The sequence below is a fragment of the Ceratocystis lukuohia genome (genome assembly GCF_044167205.1).
Source record: "Ceratocystis lukuohia strain C4212 chromosome Unknown Supercontig2_pilon, whole genome shotgun sequence".
Classification (NCBI taxonomy): domain Eukaryota; kingdom Fungi; phylum Ascomycota; class Sordariomycetes; order Microascales; family Ceratocystidaceae; genus Ceratocystis; species Ceratocystis lukuohia.
Genome location: NW_027263521.1, coordinates 4,557,056 through 4,577,116, shown reverse-complemented (window position 1 = coordinate 4,577,116; position 20,061 = coordinate 4,557,056). Strand labels below are relative to the sequence as shown.

At 49.1% G+C, this 20,061-nt stretch overlaps 7 protein-coding genes across 7 annotated transcripts; 5 read left to right on the top strand and 2 right to left on the bottom strand.

The window, feature by feature from the left end:
• Positions 1 to 591: 591 nt before the first annotated feature.
• Positions 592 to 4,017, top strand: HOO65_021130 (putative ubiquitination network signaling protein acrB; the record flags this gene model as incomplete). Its single annotated transcript, XM_071000255.1, has 1 exon — positions 592 to 4,017. The coding sequence occupies one exon, from the start codon at positions 592 to 594 to the stop codon at positions 4,015 to 4,017; it is 3,426 nt and encodes a 1,141-aa protein (XP_070861768.1).
• A 391-nt stretch (positions 4,018 to 4,408) lies between these two features.
• HOO65_021129 (Esterase-like protein) lies at positions 4,409 to 5,923 on the bottom strand (the record flags this gene model as incomplete). Its single annotated transcript, XM_071000254.1, has 1 exon — positions 4,409 to 5,923. One exon carries the CDS (start codon positions 5,921 to 5,923, stop codon positions 4,409 to 4,411), a length of 1,515 nt encoding a protein of 504 aa, XP_070861767.1.
• A 743-nt stretch (positions 5,924 to 6,666) lies between these two features.
• HOO65_021128 (ATP-dependent Clp protease proteolytic subunit) lies at positions 6,667 to 7,654 on the top strand (the record flags this gene model as incomplete). The annotated part of the gene is made up of 3 exons (XM_071006949.1): positions 6,667 to 6,861; positions 6,965 to 6,983; positions 7,044 to 7,654. 3 exons carry the CDS (start codon positions 6,667 to 6,669, stop codon positions 7,652 to 7,654), a joined length of 825 nt encoding a protein of 274 aa, XP_070861766.1.
• Positions 7,655 to 8,122: 468 nt separating this feature from the next.
• HOO65_021127 (UPF0187 protein sll1024) lies at positions 8,123 to 9,842 on the bottom strand (the record flags this gene model as incomplete). The annotated part of the gene is made up of 4 exons (XM_071006663.1): positions 8,123 to 8,993; positions 9,074 to 9,284; positions 9,346 to 9,493; positions 9,597 to 9,842. 4 exons carry the CDS (start codon positions 9,840 to 9,842, stop codon positions 8,123 to 8,125), a joined length of 1,476 nt encoding a protein of 491 aa, XP_070861765.1.
• Positions 9,843 to 13,209: 3,367 nt separating this feature from the next.
• HOO65_021126 (40S ribosomal protein uS10) lies at positions 13,210 to 13,908 on the top strand (the record flags this gene model as incomplete). The annotated part of the gene is made up of 3 exons (XM_071007042.1): positions 13,210 to 13,251; positions 13,369 to 13,494; positions 13,726 to 13,908. The coding sequence occupies 3 exons, from the start codon at positions 13,210 to 13,212 to the stop codon at positions 13,906 to 13,908; spliced, it is 351 nt and encodes a 116-aa protein (XP_070861764.1).
• Positions 13,909 to 15,465: 1,557 nt separating this feature from the next.
• On the top strand, positions 15,466 to 16,278 carry HOO65_021125 (BAG domain-containing protein; the record flags this gene model as incomplete). Its single annotated transcript, XM_071000253.1, has 1 exon — positions 15,466 to 16,278. The coding sequence occupies one exon, from the start codon at positions 15,466 to 15,468 to the stop codon at positions 16,276 to 16,278; it is 813 nt and encodes a 270-aa protein (XP_070861763.1).
• A 689-nt stretch (positions 16,279 to 16,967) lies between these two features.
• HOO65_021124 (60S ribosomal uL13 domain-containing protein) lies at positions 16,968 to 18,301 on the top strand (the record flags this gene model as incomplete). The annotated part of the gene is made up of 6 exons (XM_071006799.1): positions 16,968 to 16,988; positions 17,033 to 17,344; positions 17,394 to 17,529; positions 17,621 to 17,674; positions 17,804 to 18,062; positions 18,163 to 18,301. The coding sequence occupies 6 exons, from the start codon at positions 16,968 to 16,970 to the stop codon at positions 18,299 to 18,301; spliced, it is 921 nt and encodes a 306-aa protein (XP_070861762.1).
• Positions 18,302 to 20,061: the final 1,760 nt, after the last annotated feature.

The window sequence follows — 20,061 nt, the reverse complement described above, 5'->3', positions numbered from 1 at the left end:
CTTCTGTTTGCTCTTTCTGCCTCCTGCCGTTTACCACAGGTGTCAGTTACCCTTTGTATTTCTGCCGATTGTGTTCCCTCTTTTCCTTCTTCCTTTTCTCTTTTTCTTCCCTCCACCTTGTCTTGAAATTTTTTGGACTTTATTTTTTCCCCTTCCTCCGCTCTTTTTTTGGTCGCCCAAAAAATTGTTTTTTTTTCCTGGATTTTTCTTTTTTAGAAAGAATAATTAAATTTCTCTTCTTTTTTTTCTGGAAAATAAAATCAAAAATCCTTTTTTTTATTTTTTTTTATTCTTGCTGAAATTCGCCGTTTTCGACTTTTTCGGTTTCGAATTCAATTTCGCTCATTTTTCTTTCTTTTTTCTTTCTTTTATTTTTCTTGCATCGTCAATATTTCCTTCAGCCTTATCGACACAATATTAACCTTCAGCCTTTCTTGCTGTGTGCATCGCCAAACTTCAGCCTCACCACTACCTTTTTGCTTCCTTTTTTCTCCTTGTGGCTGTTCTCTCTGTGTGTGTTCTTGGGGGAGAACACATCTGACCCTGGTCCTTTTTGTCTCTTCTTTTCCTCCCTTCTCTTCTTCCCTGCGTATGCCTCGGATTGCAGCCTCTGCAAAGCGACATTCACCTAGAGCAAGCGGACATCATCACCACCATCTCAATCTCCATCGCGTCACCGGTAATGGCCTGGTAGCAGCAGACTCTTCTTCAGCTCTCCGTCCCCATTTGTGCTCTACCTCTACTTCATCGCTCTGGCCCTCGCCCCTGCCGTCCTTGCCTCCGTCTCCCTCCCCGGATCCCGTCTCGACCTCGGCCAATGGGCACACGACCGGCTTCTCGCCATTTCCGGCGGCTACTGCTATGAAAAATCTCCCCACCACTGCCGCTGCCACTGTCCGAAACCGTTATCCAGACGCTGTTCCTGCCGCCACCGCCACAACAACCTCGACTCCTGCCACTGCTCCCACCATGATTGCTCCCCGCCGTGGCTCGCTCGGCAACAGCTCCGACATCTCTAGTGCCGATTCATTCGTTCACGCCCAAAATAACCACCGCCACATCGATGTCAACGCCATGAAGAATGTCGATGTGCACCGTGATCCCGGCACCCTAGAGATGACCAGGACCGTGCTCAAGATCCTGCCTGTCCAAGATACGCTCGCCATTCTCATTCTGCTGCTTCACATGCCGCCCGTCATTCTCTCGCTCATCTACATCGCCTTCTCTTTCCTGACCTTTGTGCCCCCTGTAACCACGAGCTCTGGTATGAATATCAACTTTGCCGATCTCCTCGACTGGAACAACACCACTAAGCCGTCAGTCATGGCTGCGGCTTCGCTTGATATGATCCTGCTGCTGTTTTGGCTGTTTTTGTGGCCGCCTATGCAGCTGTTTGTCTTGGATCTCGCCAAACTCGTTATCTCCGTCACTCTTGGAGGCGGCCCCAACCCCACTGTTGTAGCTGCTGCGGCTGCTGCTTCGTCAACGCCGTCTGCCTTGAAAAGAGAATCTAAAGGCTTTGCCGTGTGTCTAGGAGTCCTCGTTGTCACGCACATCGCCAAAAACACCAAACGCATTTGGGTGCCCTCCATTAACAGAGCTTTTCCCTTTCTACGGCTGCTGCCAGACTTTATGCATTCTAATGCCGATGATCTTGTCCCACCCACAGCCCACCGTGGCATTGAAGACTGGATTAAGAGCGCTTTGGCTATTCACATCCTCATGCAGGGTCTCGTTCGTCATGTCAAAGGCTGGTATATTCGCCGGGAACTCAACAATTCGACTTCTGCCTCTGCTTCATCCTCTCTATCCGCTTCATCATCGATCGTCCCTACCACTGTCCCAGGCGACCCTGAATCAGGCACCACTAGGGTGTACTCAGATTCAGGCACCGACATCCTCATCAATGACCCCGAATCAGCTATAACCGCCTCAGACGGCTCTTTAACCCCTTCACACATCAAAAAGAAACGCAAAAACAACGTCCACGTTCGCCTACAGCAGCCCTTGTGGTCTGCTCTAGCAAGTACAAAAATCATCATGGCCAAAGAATATGAGCTCTCTCAAGTCGCACTTGAGTCAGCAGATTCCAATGCTACTGGGGTCCATGATTTGGGAAATGCGCCTTTCAATACGCAGCAATCTCAAATATGGATTTCATATATTGGCTGTGATGAAGTGTGTTTTAGCACCAGTTTTTTTAGTAATGATTCTACAGTATTAACATCAACACCTACGACTTCGACTTCAACTTCGACACCATCCTCTGGTTCGTCTACCTCTACTACCCCTACAACCACTACTCCTACAAAGTCAACTGCTTCTTCTAAACGCAAAAGTGCAAAAGTACAACCCTCGGGCTCGCCCGGCGTCATTGATCTTAGCAAGCCGTTTTATGTGCGAATCAACAATGCCAATTGGCCCTCGACTCGCATTGTCCCTGTCAGAGACCAAGACCCTGCGAATCCCACAGAAGACGACGACCCCTTGGCCTGCCCGCCTAGTCCCAACTCCTCCAGAGCCATTGCTTCGCCCTCCACCCCGACATCTCCTCTAGAGCTCCGCTGGTGTGGCGACATATATGGCCTCCGGCCTATGAGCAAATATGTCTGTGAATTTGTGCACAGTCAAACTGAGCAGGTTCTCTATGCAACGACAATTACGACCACGCCCGAACCCTCCCGCAGTACCGATACTAAGGCTGTTGCCAGTGCCGCGCAGACAGCCCAGACTCCATTGCGGCCAGATTCGCCTGCGACTACACTTAAAACTTCCATTGCTGCTGCTGACAACAAGCTTGCCGACGAACGCAGCCGCCTCAAGACGCTGCGCAAAGAATGGAAGACTAAGATCAACTCGTTGAAAAAGGACATTGAAGGCCCCGAGAACCCCATAAATACAACTAGCTCTGGCGACGACAGGCTCCGCCAAAAAATACGCGCCCAAGAGACCCAGCAGGCACAGGCCCTCAAGGATGCTGCTGAGATCAGTGAGAGGATTGCAGCGCTGGAGGCTGTCCCCGTCGATCTGATAGAGCGTAAAAAGACCTCGGAAGCTTTGTATAACGCTGAGAAGAAGCTGTTTGATTCTGCTCAGAAGCGTTACAAAGAGCATCGTTCCGGCTTGGAAAAGTCATGCAAGGACAAGGAGCACGTAGGCCAGCAGCTCCTCAACAAGCGTAACAAGATAGCTACACGAATCGCCAAGGTTGAAGCTGAGCTTGCCCACGTCATGGATGCTAATGCCCGTGGCCTTGACGAGGCTGAAAGACGTCGCCAGGCTCGAGTTGACTGGCTCAAGGAAATGGACCATCGCGAACTCAAGCTCAAGGAAATCATCAGTAACTCGGAAACCCGCAACTCTGTCATGCAGGATGCTATCAACAAGGCCAGACAGATGTACGCCACAAACTATCAAGCCTCATACGACATGTCGCAATCTGAGCTTGGCCCTGTCTACAATGTTGGTGGTCTGCCTCCTAACTATGAGTCTCTTGATTCTTCTGTTCCGGCTAGTGGCCATGCTACTTCTGGTCTCATCGCTTCCAATGGCTCTCAAGCTCCGCCTCCTGGTCTGTTTACTTCAAATTCTGTGGGCATCTCGTCAACTGGCTGGAATCCTGCTGCTGCCCCTCACTACCCAACTGGCATGTGGGGTGCTTCAGCTTCTGATGCTTCTAGCACGGTTGCCTCCAGCTCTGTCTTCCCAAGCATGTCATCTGCCAGCGCCATAACTAGTGGTTCTACTGCTGCTGCCGCTGCTGCGGCCTCGGGCGGTCCTGGTGTCCCTACCTGGGGCTCAAAACCAGTTTCAGTGGCCAACTCCATCCATATGAATGGCGGCAAGTTCCGTGGCCGGTCTAGCTCAATGCTTAGTGACATTTCTGGCTTCACGCAGTCGACCGGTCCTGGCGATGCAGACGAGTCTCGTGCAGCTATTGGCAACGGCAACACTTCGGGCAGCAGTACCAGCACAGAAGATTCGACGCGTATGAGCCCTGCGGGTCCAGCTGCATGATGATTCGCCCTGACTCCTCTCTGTCCCACTCACTCTTGCACACTCACTCGCCTGCTCTATGTACTTTGAGGCGTGATTGTGAAGCTGCGAGCTTGAGCTAGGATTCCATGGACGAGAAAGGTCTTTTGTCTTTGTGTTGTTATTTGTGCATAGTTCGTTTTTTGTTTTGTTCTAGACATTTTCAAAGTATGTGTATTAGACGTGGTTGTTGGAATACAGTCATTTCGTACAAGTTTCTGTTTTGGCATGAAGTGAACATGATGTGTAGTGTGAACTAGGATAAATGATTGATGTGCCAAAAAAAATTACCGCGCTCGCTTTGCTTTACTAACTCTTATATCACACGATATGTATATAATACCAGCCCTGGGGCCTCCCTTTCTCGTTCGCTTTACTCTGCTAACCGCTCCTTTGCCGTCGGCCCCGTTTCACTCAGGTATCCTTCTAATTGCCACAGTCTTGTGCGCAGATGAATTGATGCTGGGCGCACAAGCAACACTAACTCTGCGTCCCGCATTTCCGGGAACATACCACGGACCTTCAGTACGCCTTCTTCACCCAGCAGCCTCGTCAGGTTGTGGATCGGCACATGAGCGTTGTACTGCACGCCAGCGAAAGCATACGTCCGTCCGTCGGGCGCCACATCAGCAGGGACAACAGCGTCGGCGCTTGCAGGCAACCAAAGCACAGCGCCGCGCAAGGTCTTGTCGGGCACGGCAGTAAGCAGTTCTGCCCACGATGCCACACGTACTAGAGGGCTAAGCCATTCCGTCCCGTAAGCTGCGCACAATAGTGGTGATGTAGGGCCGGCTTTCTCCGCAAAGCTACCAGCATCTGTCTGGGTGGCTGCGGCGGCGGTCTTAGGATATTTCTTGCCCAAACTTGCGGGGTCGGCGAGTAGTGCGAAATCATCCAAGGCCCGTGCTCGCAACATCGCCAACATCACACCCGCCATGTCATGGTGCCACACGGGCGGTGAGCGTTGGATCCACGCCATGTGATTTGAGCGGCGAGCCGCTAGGAAGGGAAAGCCTTTAGGCGAACCGCCAAGTCGGGTGTCAAGTGTTGAGAGGATGCGCGACGACAGGATAGTATAGGCACGCAGGTTCGATGGTGTCTTGATTTGTGGTGCAGTAGCGTTCGTAGATGTGTCAGGTGAAGGCTGTTGCGAGGCCCTAGCGAGACGAGGCGTGGCAATATACGCTGGGTTAGAGGATGAAGCTTCTACGGAGTCTGGTAGAGGTGCGTCTAAGCTGAAAGATTGGGCGGTTGGTTCTGCTGCTACCGTGGCCATAGCCTCAGCCTCCTCGTGTATATCCTCCTCGGTTCCCATCTCCATCCCATCCTCTCGCTCGCCTTCGCCCTCGATTTTCTCTTTTTCCCCCACATCCGCCTTTACTAGGGGTGGGACATCCTCAATCAATGGAGCCCACCATGGGCTACTGGTTTCAGGATGACGCACAACCTCGAACGAAGCAAGAAACTCCCGAGGCAGAAATGCGTCAGTCAGCGGGTCGACTCGTAGCGGGCTAGCCAGCATACGTGCATATGGGCTCCGGCTGAACAGCTTGCGGAATCGACCGACAGGTGGGCGCCGCCGTGGCTTGCTCGCGCGGAAGAAACCCTGCGTCATCCGCCACTCCGGGTCCATGATCGGGGAGGCTGGGAGAGCTCCAGCACTTGTGGATATTGTTTTGGAGGTCGCATCAAAGTTTGGAAGCGTCTCAAAGGTCGATGGAATGTAAGCCTCATGGTGTGTGGGGCCGGTAAGCGGCGTGCCGGATACGGAGGTTGGGGGTAAAGTGGAGGTGGAGGAAGTGGAGGAGGCGTCCGGAGCCTTGGCAGCGTGGGTGGTGAGGTGGGAGAACTGCCGAGACAGGCCAATTGCTCGGTGTGCGCGTGTCATAGTGATGTGAAGTAGACGTCGACCAGATGCGTCAGCCAAAGAAAGCTAGGGCTCCACGGCTAATCAAAAACCAAAAATAAATATAGTCGGCGATCGATACATCTACTCACTGCGAGTACAGAATAAAAGACCTAAGTAAAGTAGCCAAAAGGATCTCTTCTCGTCGTCTCCTTGCATGCCTCCATACTGCCCCTCCCAATCTGGCATTCACCTACTCAAAAAAGCGGCAGAAAAAAAGTGGTGATGCAAAATGAGGCGGTGAAGACAGTCGACCCAAAAAAAGAAAAGTGGATGCGAGGCTGAAAGCCCAGCCGAAAGCAGCTAGCTGACTAACAAAGGTTAAGCCTTTTGTTCCCGCCTTTTCTTCCCTAGTTTATTGTCTTAACAACGCCAGCACCATGCCATGCAGCAAGATGGGAGACAGCACAACCAACCGCCTGCCCTCTTCCGTCCAAAGGAGGGGCTCCTTCCAAATTCACCTTTCGTATTTTGACACACGCGTGCCTTCCCGCTGCGTTTTACTTTGTCTATTCACCATGTACATGGGTACATGAGTATTAAATTTCTCTTGCCTTAGTTACTCTTGCTACCGCTGTGAGAGCCTTAGTTTCTCCATTGTTGCCTGAATCTTGGTCCATTTGTTTGCTTTCTTTTTAGTCGCCTGCGTTTATTTACTTTGAGGCATTGTTCTTCCTTTTTTTTTCTCCAACTTCCTATAATAAAGTGAACACAAACCCATAATAATGGCCTGCGCATCCAAACTTGCTCGCGTCACCCAACACGTTTTCCGTGCTGGCGTTGGCGCTAGTGCTAGTCCTAGCACTACTGCCCGTGGCTTCAGCACCACGGCCCACCGAGCCTTTACCGATACAGGCCGGGCCGGCCTCCACATGCCGCCAACCTCCAACATCCCCATGCCGTACATCACCGAAGTCACGGTATGTCTCCCCCCCCCTTTTCGAGCTTGCATAGTCTCTCGTCTCTTTGACTTTGCACACACTGATCATTAGCACCATTAATTAAATCGTTTTTGATAACCAGACCGGCGGTTGGCGCACATGTGAGCTCCATCCCCTACCCTCCTCCTATCTCCTCCCCTCCGTGCTAACTCCCATTGTAGATGATATCTTCTCACGCCTGCTGCAAGAGCGCATCATCTGCCTTAACGGTAGCATCGACGATACCACGTCGGCCTCTATTGTCTCGCAGCTTCTCTGGCTCGAGTCCGACAGCCCCGATAAGACTATTACCATGTACATCAACTCCCCTGGTGGCATGGTGTCAGCGGGGCTAGCCATTTATGACACGATGAGCTACATTTCATCGCCTGTGTCTACTGTGTGCGTTGGCGCAGCCTCGTCCATGGCTTCACTGCTTCTCGTTGGTGGTGCACGCGGCAAGCGCTATGCTCTCCCCCACAGCGCCATCATGGTGCATCAGCCACTAGGTGGCACTCAGGGCCAAACCAGCGATATTCTCATCTACGCCAACCAAATACAGCGGATTCGTGACCAGGTCAATGAAATCTACCGCACACACGTCAATTCTGCTCTGCCCCGGGACAAGCACCTATCCAAGGAGGCTGTCGAGGCGCTAATGGAGAGAGACAACTACATGACAGCACAGGAAGCTTTGGCAAACGGCGTTATTGACGAGGTTCTAGTCCGCAGGACCGAAGACAGCAAGGGTGATAATACCAAGGGCCCCGCCCCAGCCTCGGCTCCATCATAGATCATGGAACGTTAACGTGATACTACACATTCAGATGAGACCTAGGAATAATACTATTGAGATAGCAATTGTATATGTCAAGTAAATTCATAGTGGATATAAAAAGTGTCCTCAGACAGGGAAAAAAAGTAAAACGCCAATAAAAGCCATGAAATAAAAATGTAAGCAGCAAAGCCTAAGAAAATAATCCCCAGGAAAGAAAAAAAAAAAAAGAATAATTAACAAAGACCGCCGTGCTGGAAGTGCTGAAACCCACCAGCGGGTCGCCAAATAATGTACGCAAAATAGTGCCAGATGACGATGCTTTTGAAGTTAAGAGGTCGCACGCGGATAGGCAGAGTGGGGTGTCATGGAGCAATGGGCAGTCAAGGGCTTCAAGCCTAACTTTGACTGCTATTTCCAATGAACCAGGTTGAGGTGAATATGCCAGACATTACACCGCATATATACATACACCACTTGTGCCATCTACACGTTCAAGTCGGTTCCACTCGACTTTGCCTGCTCGGGATGTCTCGACTTGAAAGTTTGGACCGGCTTACGCTTAATCGCCAGCTTCAGCTTTTCCTCGTCTCTGTGCATCCATGCCTTGAAGCTGGCCGTGCTAGCCGGATAGAATACCCGATTGCGATCGCTTTCCAGACGCTGGAGAAGGTGTTCAAGATCCATGGCCTGGGCAGCTACCACATCCATCTCATCGGCAACCTGGTCGCAGAACAGATCAAGAGGCAGATCGTTGACATCCATACCAAACGGATTCTCAATTTCACGTCCGATGAAAAGAATTCCGAGAATAATGTACGAGGCAACAACTGTAGCAGGAATGGTGATCCAGCCCAGATAGTTGTACAGCTGGAACGGCAGCATCATGACGTACACCCAAGTGATCTGCGAGAAGGCAATACTGTATGCAATGGGAAGTGGTGTGGTGAGTACACGCTCGGTACCAGTGAGGATATCGTTGAGGGCAGCAATGTTGTTGTAGGCCAGGGTCTGCTGCATGGGGACGCCGAGCTTTCCATCAGCAATAAGAGTATCCACGTAGAGGCCGAGGTAGTTGAGGATTTCCAATGGGAGGTTTCCCAAGGGTTGAGTAGCACGCTTGATAGTCTTGCGGGGGTTAGACTCGGCAAAAGACACACCCAGGTGCTCGCCAATGCCCTTGAAAAACCCCTTCTTAGGCATCAAGGTGCTGATAGGAACATCTTCGTTGGCGCGGCCAGCGAAAGTGTCGAGGTGAGAAACGAGGTGCACCAGATCAGGGTAGGCAGTGTAAGGCTCGAAACGAAGCTTGTGCTTGAGTGCAATGGCATAGGCCACAACAAGGTTGGAAGCGGTCCTAGGGAGGTATGATTACATGTCAGCAAAGCTCCCAGGCGGCATGGGACTCTCAGCGCTAAATTGATAATGCGTGCTTACATGGTGTGCAGCAAGTGCTTTTTCTGCTGTGAGGGATCAGTTTCCTTGGCATGAACCCAGAAGACTCTTCCCAGTTGCTGAGAGCACAAAATCAACTGAGCCCAATACTTGCGACCGTCATTGTAACGCTCATAGGCCGTGGAACTACGCAGAGATAACCCGAGTGACACAACGAAACCAGTAACAGTCAACAGAACCGAGTTAATACCGACTGGCGGGGTGTTAGTGGATGTTGCGGCTTATAAAACTAGGGATATTCACCGCTGACTCACGAGAATAAACGTTCTTAGAAATGACGGTGATCAAAGAAGACCATGCACCCATCCACAGCAATGGCACAATCATGGAAGGCAGAATACTGCCGTGCATCTGCATGAACAAGGGCCACTTGGAGTGCTTAGACATGTCTCTGGGACCTTTCTGTAGCGCGTGTTAGTATGGAATCTATGGAATATGATCCATCCTGCGAACATAGGGAAGAATGCATAAAACGTCCTCCCTTGAACAGATGATATCAACTTACGAAGTAATTTTCGAAGTCTCCCGAATTCACTCGATTCAATGGGTTTGGGGTTTGGCTGAGAACCGGGGATAAAGGCGACCGGATAGTTCCCTCATGGCTGACTTGGCGCGTGGTATCAATGCTAAGGCCAAGAGCTTCAGCCTGAGCAGCAGCATGTGTGTTGTGCACTTTTTCTTCGCTGTCTGTCCGTTTAGGAGTCATGGGAACAGCCGACTTGACAGCCGGAATATAGCCATCTTCACCCATCTTGAAGAGCGCGAGGAAATAACGAGAGTGGCGGATATAACGAGCGTGTAGTGTCTCCGACACACAGTATAGGGGACGAGAAGAGAATGGTGATGGACCAGTAGTGGCTAAAAATGCAGGTTGCCAACGAGTACTCCAATGGTGAGATGGCGAGCCCAATATATCAACACAATGAAGCAGAGGAAAAAAAGGCAGAACAACAAAGGAAATTGGCTGAGGGACGCCCGGCACCTAGCCCTACCGTATATATACCACTACCTACAGAACGAGAAAGCGAGAAAACATCAAAGATGTCCCGTCGTTTGCAACCCGAAACTAGCCATCGATAAAATGCAACAAATTAATGTAAAACTAAAGGGGAATAGAAGGGAAATAAAAGGAGAAAAGGAACACCCGCCTACAGGATCCGTTCGAGACTACAGGGGCAAGCCCAAATCATCAAAGAAGACCCTTCTCACCCAACATCTAGGGAATGGCTAACTGGGCGAATTGGGGCACAAGGAGAGGCAAGGCCATGGGTGAGTACCAAGACAAAAACACGGGGTATATATCCTAAACCAGGCATATGTCAAGTACAGATACTTTTGCAATTCGGATTGTTGGTGAAACAATGTACGTACTGTAGAAGGAATAAGCAGACTGTAGCAGCCTCGTTCAGGGCCATCATGAAGGATAAGTTGAAAGAAATGAAATGAAAGAAAAAAATAAAAAGAAAAAGAAAAAGAAAAAGGCTGAGATGGAAGTAGAAGAATAATTATGGACAGGTGGAAGAGAAGGGGAAGAGGAAGGTACGGGTCTCAAAAGATGAAGAGAAGGGAAAAGGGAAGGCACAAGGAACAGGCAAGAACTGCACAGGACCTGACTCAGTTCTCCTTTGAGGGTACAACAAGTCTCAGGCATCCAACCTCCCCGCATGTACCATCTACTAGCAGACAGTCAGTTCGCCGCATTGCTCAAAGTATCATCTACTTCCCCAAGTTTAATGTGCAACTTCATACGCAGTTTCCTCTTTCATCCCTGAACCAGAAGCGGCATCTAGAATTTTTACGCCAAGGAGAAAGCAGAACCCCTTCGCGTCTACTACAGGGCCAAGAAATCAACAGATGAGAACACATCAGAGGGCCCATTACACACACTGCCAACGCCTCCTCTCAGCCGCCCTAACCCTCGCTTACCCAAATATCATAACCGGTCGACTGTCCAAATCTATTTTTTTGTTTCCTGTTGATAGAAACAAACCTTACTCACATGGATCATCAAAGTGGTGTTGAAAACTTCCTGCCTGCAAATCAAGTGCCTAGCTGCCAGGGTTTTGGCGAGCGCCTATGTACATGTACATAGCCACTTACGTATAATATACGCGCAATGTGCAGTAACATAAGTACTCCAACCGTTTCTGTGCGCTTATCACACCACAGCACACGAAAATAGGTACCTAGTGCCTGAACGGGTGCATGTCCAGGTACAACATCACGATACATGTATGATCTTCTTAGCTTTTGCCGTTCTCTGCGCTTCTCTTCTCTTCTCTTCTCTGTACCTAGCCCAGGGCCTGCATCTCTGATTCCCTGTTCCAGCTGTACTAACATGTTTTTCCACAATCTTCCCCAAACAAACTCTTCTTGTTTCCTTCCCCTTTAGCCGCTGCAATCCTCAATGCGAGTCTTGCATCGCCCATATCACCACTCTTTGCCAAAATCTCGTGTTCAGGGCGGTGGCCTTTTCCGGACTCGCACAAGACAGGTGTCAAGGCGTCGAGGTATAATATTGCCCCCTCAGCCCCATCTGTCTGCAGCCTTGCCCCCAATCTAGTTGCTTTGCCCGCCTCCTCTACACCCGTGGTCTCTTCTCTCGGTCGCTCGCATGGTTACTCGTGATGGCTGTTATCTCGGCCTTCTTCGCCCTGCCGGCTGACATATTTAGTGGCTTGATCCCCTGGCCTAAGACTTGACAGGAGGGCGGGCCCCTGGGTAAACCCGCCAGACACAACTAAAGACGGCTCAAGATGGAGCTAGGAGAATCGAGGCGTTGCATCTTGCGTTAAAAGATGGCCCGTCCTCTAGGCTAAAATCCCTACGCCAAACAATACGATCCAGTGGTTGCGTAAGTGCAGAGGATTTCTCTCTTTAGCCTCCTTTCTCTAGCTTCCAACGCAAACTAACCCTGTGGATAGCTAACCCAAACCAACCCTATCCTACCCTCCTTCTGCAGCCTTGACCGCCAAACAGCTCGGACCGGTCTCGGTTTGAACCTCTCCTTCCTTTACTCTCGCTTCAGTTGTTGCCCCAAGTGGATAAACAATGTCAAAGTCGCCGAATTCATTGGAATCCTTCTTAATAAAACATGGGATACAAAGTGACATTGCCTCATTTGAGGCAATGAAAGCAGGGCAAAAATTGCCAGGCCTCGTTGCATGTGTGGCATTTAATGTACAAGGGCTGTATCTGTTCTTCATTCCATCCACAAGTTTAACGCAATACCTGATCTCCCAGGTCATTTTCAACCGCTCTCGCCCTTTCTCTTGGCTCCTGTTTTCCCCTTCCTTCTCCTTCTATCCTGAGACTTGCTTCCGCCTCCTGAGGGACTTGTTTCACATTGTCCTATCCTGCTGTCAAACAGCCTAAGCCAAGTACAGCTACTAGCTAGATGATTTTTTCCTACTATGATCCTATGGGCAGCATGTGCTACGCTTTGGCTACCCATCGACATCTGGCTCAGACTGAATATATGTACATATATATATATAGCATGGCGTCAGATTCCCCATCGTTTTTTAGACATGCCTATCACAATCATACTAGCTACCATTCGCCGAAGTGATGTGATTATCACCTGTAAGCAGCAGGTAAACAAACCAGCGAAATTAATGGCTTCTATTTTGGGGCTCTGCACATGTCTCATTTGTCGTTTGCAGGGAGCTATTTGCATCAGGGGCTGCAACTTACGAGAGGGTCTTGTTCTTAGTGGTTTCTTGGGTCGCTCTAGACTGCCTCCTGCTTGCTCATTACACTGGCAGGTGTCCGCAGGTGCCGAAAAACGCAGGCCCATACTCAGCCACATTTAAATGTGGCGTATCATGCCCTATCTGCTAGCGCCACTTCCACAACTGTTGTGCTTGCCCAAAAGTAAATTCAGGCAGATTGTGTGGGAGCGGTGGTCAAAATTTAAATTAATGTGGGCCAAGTGCAAAGCCGGCCCCGCGGTTTACACCGAAGGGCTCTGAATTGCTTTCTTGCTCACTCTTTCCATTCTTAAGCCATCGTCATCACTTTGCCGTGACGCACCTGCTAATCTCCAGCTCCGAGTCTTGACGACAATCACAGCTCTTATTTCCCTTTTCCTTTTATTTACTCTTAAATAAACCAAAATGTCTTACCAGAAGGGCGAGAAGGACTTCTCTGAGGGCCCCGTACGTTGAACCCCCCATTACCACCTCACTTGATGTCGGCCATGTCCATGAGGGCTATGCAAAGGGCTGCACTGAATTCGCATATATGTGCTAATAATCAATCTTCTCGTACTTCAGAAGGCTCACAAGATCCGCATCACTCTGTCCAGCCGCAAGGTCGAGTCTCTGGAGCGTGTCTGCAAGGAGCTCATTGAGCGTGCTCGCTCCAAGGACCTGCCCGTCAAGGGTCCCGTCCGCCTTCCCGTAAGCCGCTCCCATCCTCACTCTCCACACCAAAATCTTGAAATCACAGGAACCGGCTGCAGTGGTACTATGCCTTGACATTGTATTGGCTATTGAGCAACTGGCAGCTTCTGGTAAAGATACGCCATTGTCTTTGCTTGAATCCTGCAGTCTTGACACGTCTGATATACGCTATCTGGTTTATAGCGCTGTGTATATGGTGCACTTTACTGACTCACACTCTCAAAACAGACCAAGAACCTGACCATCACCACCCGCAAGACCCCTTGCGGTGAGGGTTCTAAGACCTGGGATCGCTTCGAGATGCGCATCCACAAGCGCCTGATTGATCTCCGTGCCCCCACCGAGGTTGTCAAGTCCATCATCGTCAACATCGAGGCTGGTGTTGAGGTTGAGGTCACTATTGCCGCTTAAATGCGTCTAAATTGACGGCCGGTCTTGCGTTCACTTGGCCTAGCATAGTGTGCTGGTGTAATAACTGGTATTCATTGATATGATATGGCAGTGGTCCAGGGCTAATGGAAAAGATAATCCAAACAAAAATGAGCAAAAACTGGTTTCGAGGGTTGGGTTATGGCGTTATTTCTCAAGAATAGAGGCTTTTGTTCCTTCCTCTCACATGTTGAAGTTTTCGTGATTTGATACGTCATCCCCCGACGCTTGGCTGTAACTTGCTACCTAGATTTTCATGCCATAAGGCTGAACTTGTGTGCTTCATGCCGATCCTCAAACAAGAAACCAGCTAAAGTATCAGTACCGCTGTATATACGTACGGTGACAACAGATTTGACTACCTTGAGGCGCCTTGTGTAGTATGTTGACATTGGCATGCTACAAGATCTGGCTCATGGTGTGGCTATATGTCGATGGAAAAGCCTAATAACTCGTGATAATGTATAACGGGCGTGTAGAAGTAAAGTTGGTCGATACATCAGGAAAGAGGTTTATTTCAGTATCAATGCTTTCATGATTATAACTAATATATAGTGTTGTAGTTGTATTGGGGTTGTCACCCTGCGAGCATAACTGAATAAAATTATAGCGTATAGACTGATTAGTCAGCAGACGCCTCACATGAGAACAAACACACTTCATGAACTAGGAGAGAAGGCTCCAGCATGGCATTTCATCGCGACATCTCTCGCAACCTACAAGCCAATCCTGCACATTGAGAGCGAGAGGCAGGAAAAATCGCGGAAAAATCACACGACTTCGCATTGCCCTTTGAGTTTCGCGCCTTATCGCTGATTTTCTTTCTTTTTTTTTTTTAGTTAGAGCCTCGACTACACATCTGATTTCGAGCCCAACAATACAACGCCTATCGTCATTGCTGAAATAGTGCAGTGAAGCATCCACCTATACATCTTTAGATCAGCTTCGTGCGTTGCTCGTTATTCGGATCTGGAACTGCTCGCATTTTCCTTGGCCAAGGCATTGCTCTTGGGAGCTGTCGCTTTTGTCACTTATTTTTGCCTGTTTTATTAACACATGTGCTGTGCACACTTCTGGTTGACAAGTACTTCCTTGAGCCCCAATAGTGTGCGTACTCTTCTCTTTGGTGGTTCTGCACATTGAGCTGTGGTCCAGAACAATCCAGTCTTTAAATCGATTGAGCCATTCACAGCTGTCTGTTCTTATCCGTTCACCCTTTTTTATTCCCATCTTTTATCGTTGTACATTTTTTTCTTTCCTTATAATTTAGTCGGTAGCCCTTCATCAGGAGCTATCGAACTTCCATCCATCAAAGTGGCCTCCAACAAACACTCCCCAGTAGCAACCAGTGATGGTGCACTGGATTCTTTGACGGCCTTGCTCCCTGCATCAGTCCAACTATACGCAAAAGACGCCCTTGACCAAGTCTCCATTCTTATTTCAAACACCACTCGCGACCTTTCACAGGCTTCAGGCTTGTCTCCCGATATTGTCCACACTACCCTTGCCACTGTAATCGTCGCAACATTATTTTTCGCCATGTCCCGCCTCCGTCACTCCTGGAACAGTGATAATGCGCCAACCGGGCCTGTGAATATTAGCACGAAAGACTATTCCTACATTACGCCTGAAGACATCGGCAAGGATAATTTGTTTTGGCAGTCCCCCGACTCCTATAACTCGTCCGAGACTGCCGATGATGTCATTTACCTTGTGTACGAAGATAAAAAGCTGCGCACCTGCTTCCCGCCCTACAGCATTGCTGATGGAAAGGTCTGCGTGCGCGATTTACGCACCCGTGCCGGTCTACTTTTCAACATCACGGGAAAGCCTCTGCAGACTGCGAACCTGAAGTACAAGGGCCAGCCTCTTCGTGGTGAGGATCACGTTGTCCGCCAGTTTAATGTTAAGAACAAGAGCGAGATTACGATTTGTCTCAGCGAGAGCGGCGATGATTCGAGAAGCTCCAAGAAGTCCAAGCCTAAGAAGAGGACTCGCGGCCTCAACGACTCCGAATCTGCTGACCAGGCAGGTACCTCTTCCAGTTCGCGTCCAGAAACTAAGCCAGCGTATACAAAGGGCGCCACTCCTATGGAGCAGATTAACATTATCGAGAAGTGGTTCGACACGGAGATGCTCGACATGTGCCAGGTCTTTATGAAGACGCCGCCGCCTGACAGCAAAAAGCGTGAGCAAGAATGGCGGAAACTGACTGAGACTACGATGCAGCATGTAACCCTCAAGCTTGACGCTGTTGAGGCTAACGGAGACCAAGATGTGCGCAACAGACGCAAAGAGGTTTGCAAACGCATCGAAGGCATCATGAAGATGCTTGACGAGGCCAAGAAATAGTTGGTTGTAATTGTTTGGCTCTTGATATAGATTATTATTTTTTGACTTTATTTTTGGTTGATTTCTCACAGCTATTCTAAAAATGGTTGACATAAATATTTATTTGTTTTTCTCGTGCAGCTGTCATGCTACTAGTGAATTTGCTCAGATCTATAATTCCTTGATATCATCATGCCTAAAGTCGCAGAAGAGGGGCACTGGAAGGGCCTCAAGTTCTAATGCCGTCATTAATTCAAGGTCCTGCAGCCTTGCACGCAAGGCAGGGATATGCCCCACCTTTTACCATACCTTACGGTAGAATGACTGGTATAAATTAGCCGGTAGCGGCTTCTTTCAGCCCCATTTATCTAGCCCTAAGCCACACTTGTATCACACTTTCGGCAGGACTTTATTCCCAAAGAGGCATAGCTCCACTATTATCAGTGGTTTTACAGCCCACTAACCGCACCGAATTTTCGACTTTAGAAACCCTTCCCCAGCAAAAACGACCACTCCGCCTAGGACAGCCACGCACACGAACCGCGGATTTACCGCTGTTCACTCTTTTTTGACATTTTTTCCAGCATTGGTCGCTGACAGTTGCTAAACACCGCAAGTTTTGTTCCTGTCTTGCCTGCCTGTCGATTCTTTTTCTTCTTTCATACCCGTCGACGAGTAACGAACCGCCCGTGACGAAACGAATATCCACGATGTCGACCTTCGAGCCGGTTGTAAGTCTTGTCCTCTTATGTGCTGTACATTATCAAAGGGATAGGCAATATCTGCACGCATCGCTCTCGCTGCCGAGCAAAAACGAAGGCCATTGTCCTGGCATCTCGACCGTCGTACTTCCCACCACGATGACCTTCAGGACTTGGGACAAGACAAAAGACTATACGCCATCCCCAATGTCAAGCCAGCAAGCACTCTCAGCGTCCACTGGCTTGAGTGTGTTCAAGTCCACTGTCTTGTCGTCTCTTCGCTCGAGCAGCGCATGCAATATTCAGATATTGTCTTGGCCCCTCGACCTTTTCACACTTTCGGCACATGGAACATGAGGACGCATGGTGTGCAAGCATGCCTGCGAGTCTCATCCAAATAAACTAAGAACCACTTGCTGACCACCCCAACTACAGATTGTCATCGATGGCAAGGGCCATCTGCTGGGCCGTCTGGCCAGCATTGTCGCTAAGCAGCTGCTGAATGGCCAGAAGATTGTCATCGTTCGCTGCGAGGCCCTGAACATCTCCGGAGAGTTCTTCCGCGCTAAGCGTATGTCTCCATCTCTTTAATTACTACAGGAGGTCTTGTCAAAAGACTGGAAACAAAAAAAGATGGATTTGCTAACATGCTTCGTTTACAGTCAAGTACCACGCTTACCTGCGCAAGGCCACCCGCTTCAACCCCACTCGCGGTGGTAAGAAATAACGCCTTTCCAACACTTAGCTCATAGAGTAGAATGGGTGTCTCTTCGTGAGACGCTACCCAATCACTGCTATGTAGAGTGCAACATACATATCGAACGAATGCTAACGATAATTAACAGGTCCCTTCCACTTCCGTGCCCCTTCGCGCATCTTCTACAAGGCTGTCCGTGGCATGATCCCCCACAAGACCGCTCGTGGTGCCAAGGCCCTTGAGCGCTTGAAGGTCTTCGAGGGTGTCCCCCCTCCCTACGACAAGAAGAAGAAGATGGTCGTTCCCCAGGCTCTGCGTGTCCTGCGTCTGCAGCCCGGTCGCAAGTACTGCACTGTTGGCCGTCTGTCTCACGAGGTCGGCTGGAAGTACCAGGATGTCGTCGCCCGGTATGTCTTCACCCCTATATTAATCTACATTATGAATTCACACATACATGACATGGTGAAAGTCGGTGACAACGAGCTAACAATTTGTTCTTTAATATAGCCTGGAGGAGCGGAGAAAGGCCAAGGGTACCGCCTACTATGAGCGCAAGAAGCTGGCCCAGAGACAACTGTCAGAGGCTAAGAAGAACGCCACTGTGGACGCGAAGACTGTTTCTGCCCTGGAGTCTTTCGGTTACTAAGTTCTGAATATGACAATGAACCGAGATGCTTCTTTTTTCCATGAAGCCTTTTAAACAGGCAGTTGCATTACAGTAATTGATGCCATGGGGTTGGCCATAAGGGAACAAGGAGAAGAAAGGAAAAGGGCCAAGAAGACGTTGTTCTTTCCTTTCTTTTCCTCTCTCTCTTCTTTTGCTGTTTTTTTGGAATGTGTTCTTTGTGTTATTTTTTTTCTTGCTGGGCTGGGGGACACACAAAAAGATACGGCCAAGACCGAATGGAAAAAAAAGAAAGAAAAGCTTCTCGGTGACGAAATATATATTTCGGTAACTTGATAAAAAAATGAGAAGGCCTGGGGAATCCGGAAATGGAAATGAACATTAAGAAGCTTTAGCGATGTCTTTTTTGGTGTGTGTTTATGTGAATAACTAGTGATGAGCTCAGCGTTTGCTTAGTTAGCAACGAACGCAAGGTTTGTTGGCTGTTGCTTGTTTATTATGAATAATGTTTGACGAAGACGGCATGAATCGATGCAGAGATATTAGAGAGAATAGCCATGAGGCACGGGGAGGTTAGTCGTGTTGGAATTTTAGGGGAGCACTAGTGGTCAAAATGCATTGTAGACGAACTATCGTGTGATATTGTTGCTGAGATATGTGGGGCTCTAAAAATGAGATCAAGGATTGAGGTTCTGGACATATGGAAGGGTTAGGGCTATATGAACAAGAGCAGATAAAGGTAAGTGAGGCCAGGCCCACTCGCTAAACGCTTGGTCCTGGTTTTTTCTGATGAAAGAGTCCCCACTTTTAGTGTTACCATTCTCAGATCAACAAAGTGGCACAGGTGCGGTGAACGACAGAGGGGAAAGAAAAGGCGACCTAAGTAGAAAGAAAGAGCGTTTTGACATGACGAGACTAAGGCGAAGAGCCGGAGCGAGGCATGGAGCAAAGGGCTGAGAAATGAGGGCTGGTGTTCGAGCTATTCTCCTTCCGTCTGGCTTGTCTTGAGGGAACTTGATTACATTGTTTTCGCAGGGTAGGGCTTGGGTAATGTGAAGGCTTTTCAAGCTGGGATAGGAGGGTTCTATTTTTCTAGGTACTTTCTTTTCCACATCTTTTTACGATTCCCCTTGTTTCAGATCGGAGGAAGAAAAGAAGAAGAAACTCAAAAAAGATTGAGTGAAGTGAAGCGAAGTTGAGGTGAGGCTTGGTTATGGGAGCTTGAAGTAAACAAAGCGAACAAGGATGCTGGTTGGCTCGCTGGAGGGCAGGAGACAGAAGGCAATATCGAGGCGGCGGTGATTGACTGGCTGAAACTTGGAGCCAAAATTGCCTTGGAAAAGAGGGCAGGAAGTACTAGTTCTTGCATTTGCGGGTTCACAACAGCAGGACCCGACACCTAGGCACAACAGGAGAAGGTGCGAATGCACACATCATACACACACCTTCCTTAAATGAAATGCAAAAGAGAGACGTCTATTTGTATCTTGTAGCTCATGTGGGAAGGAAGCGGCAATAGCCAGGGAAAAAAAGGGAAAGAGGGTATTTACTTATTGCCTTGATCTCTGCCCTCTGGTTGGCTGCCTGGGGTTCCTTGCTTTTGTTTTCTGGCTTATGTATGGTTTGGCAGTGCGTGCTAATAGTTGATGTCCTGGCCCTGATTTTTATGCTGCATATTCGCTGATTGGCATTGGCAGGAGAAAGTGGGTTGTTCAGATTTTAACTGGGTGATTGGATTGCGTAATTGACGCAGTTGAGCAGTTGAAGAGTTGAGGGACCTG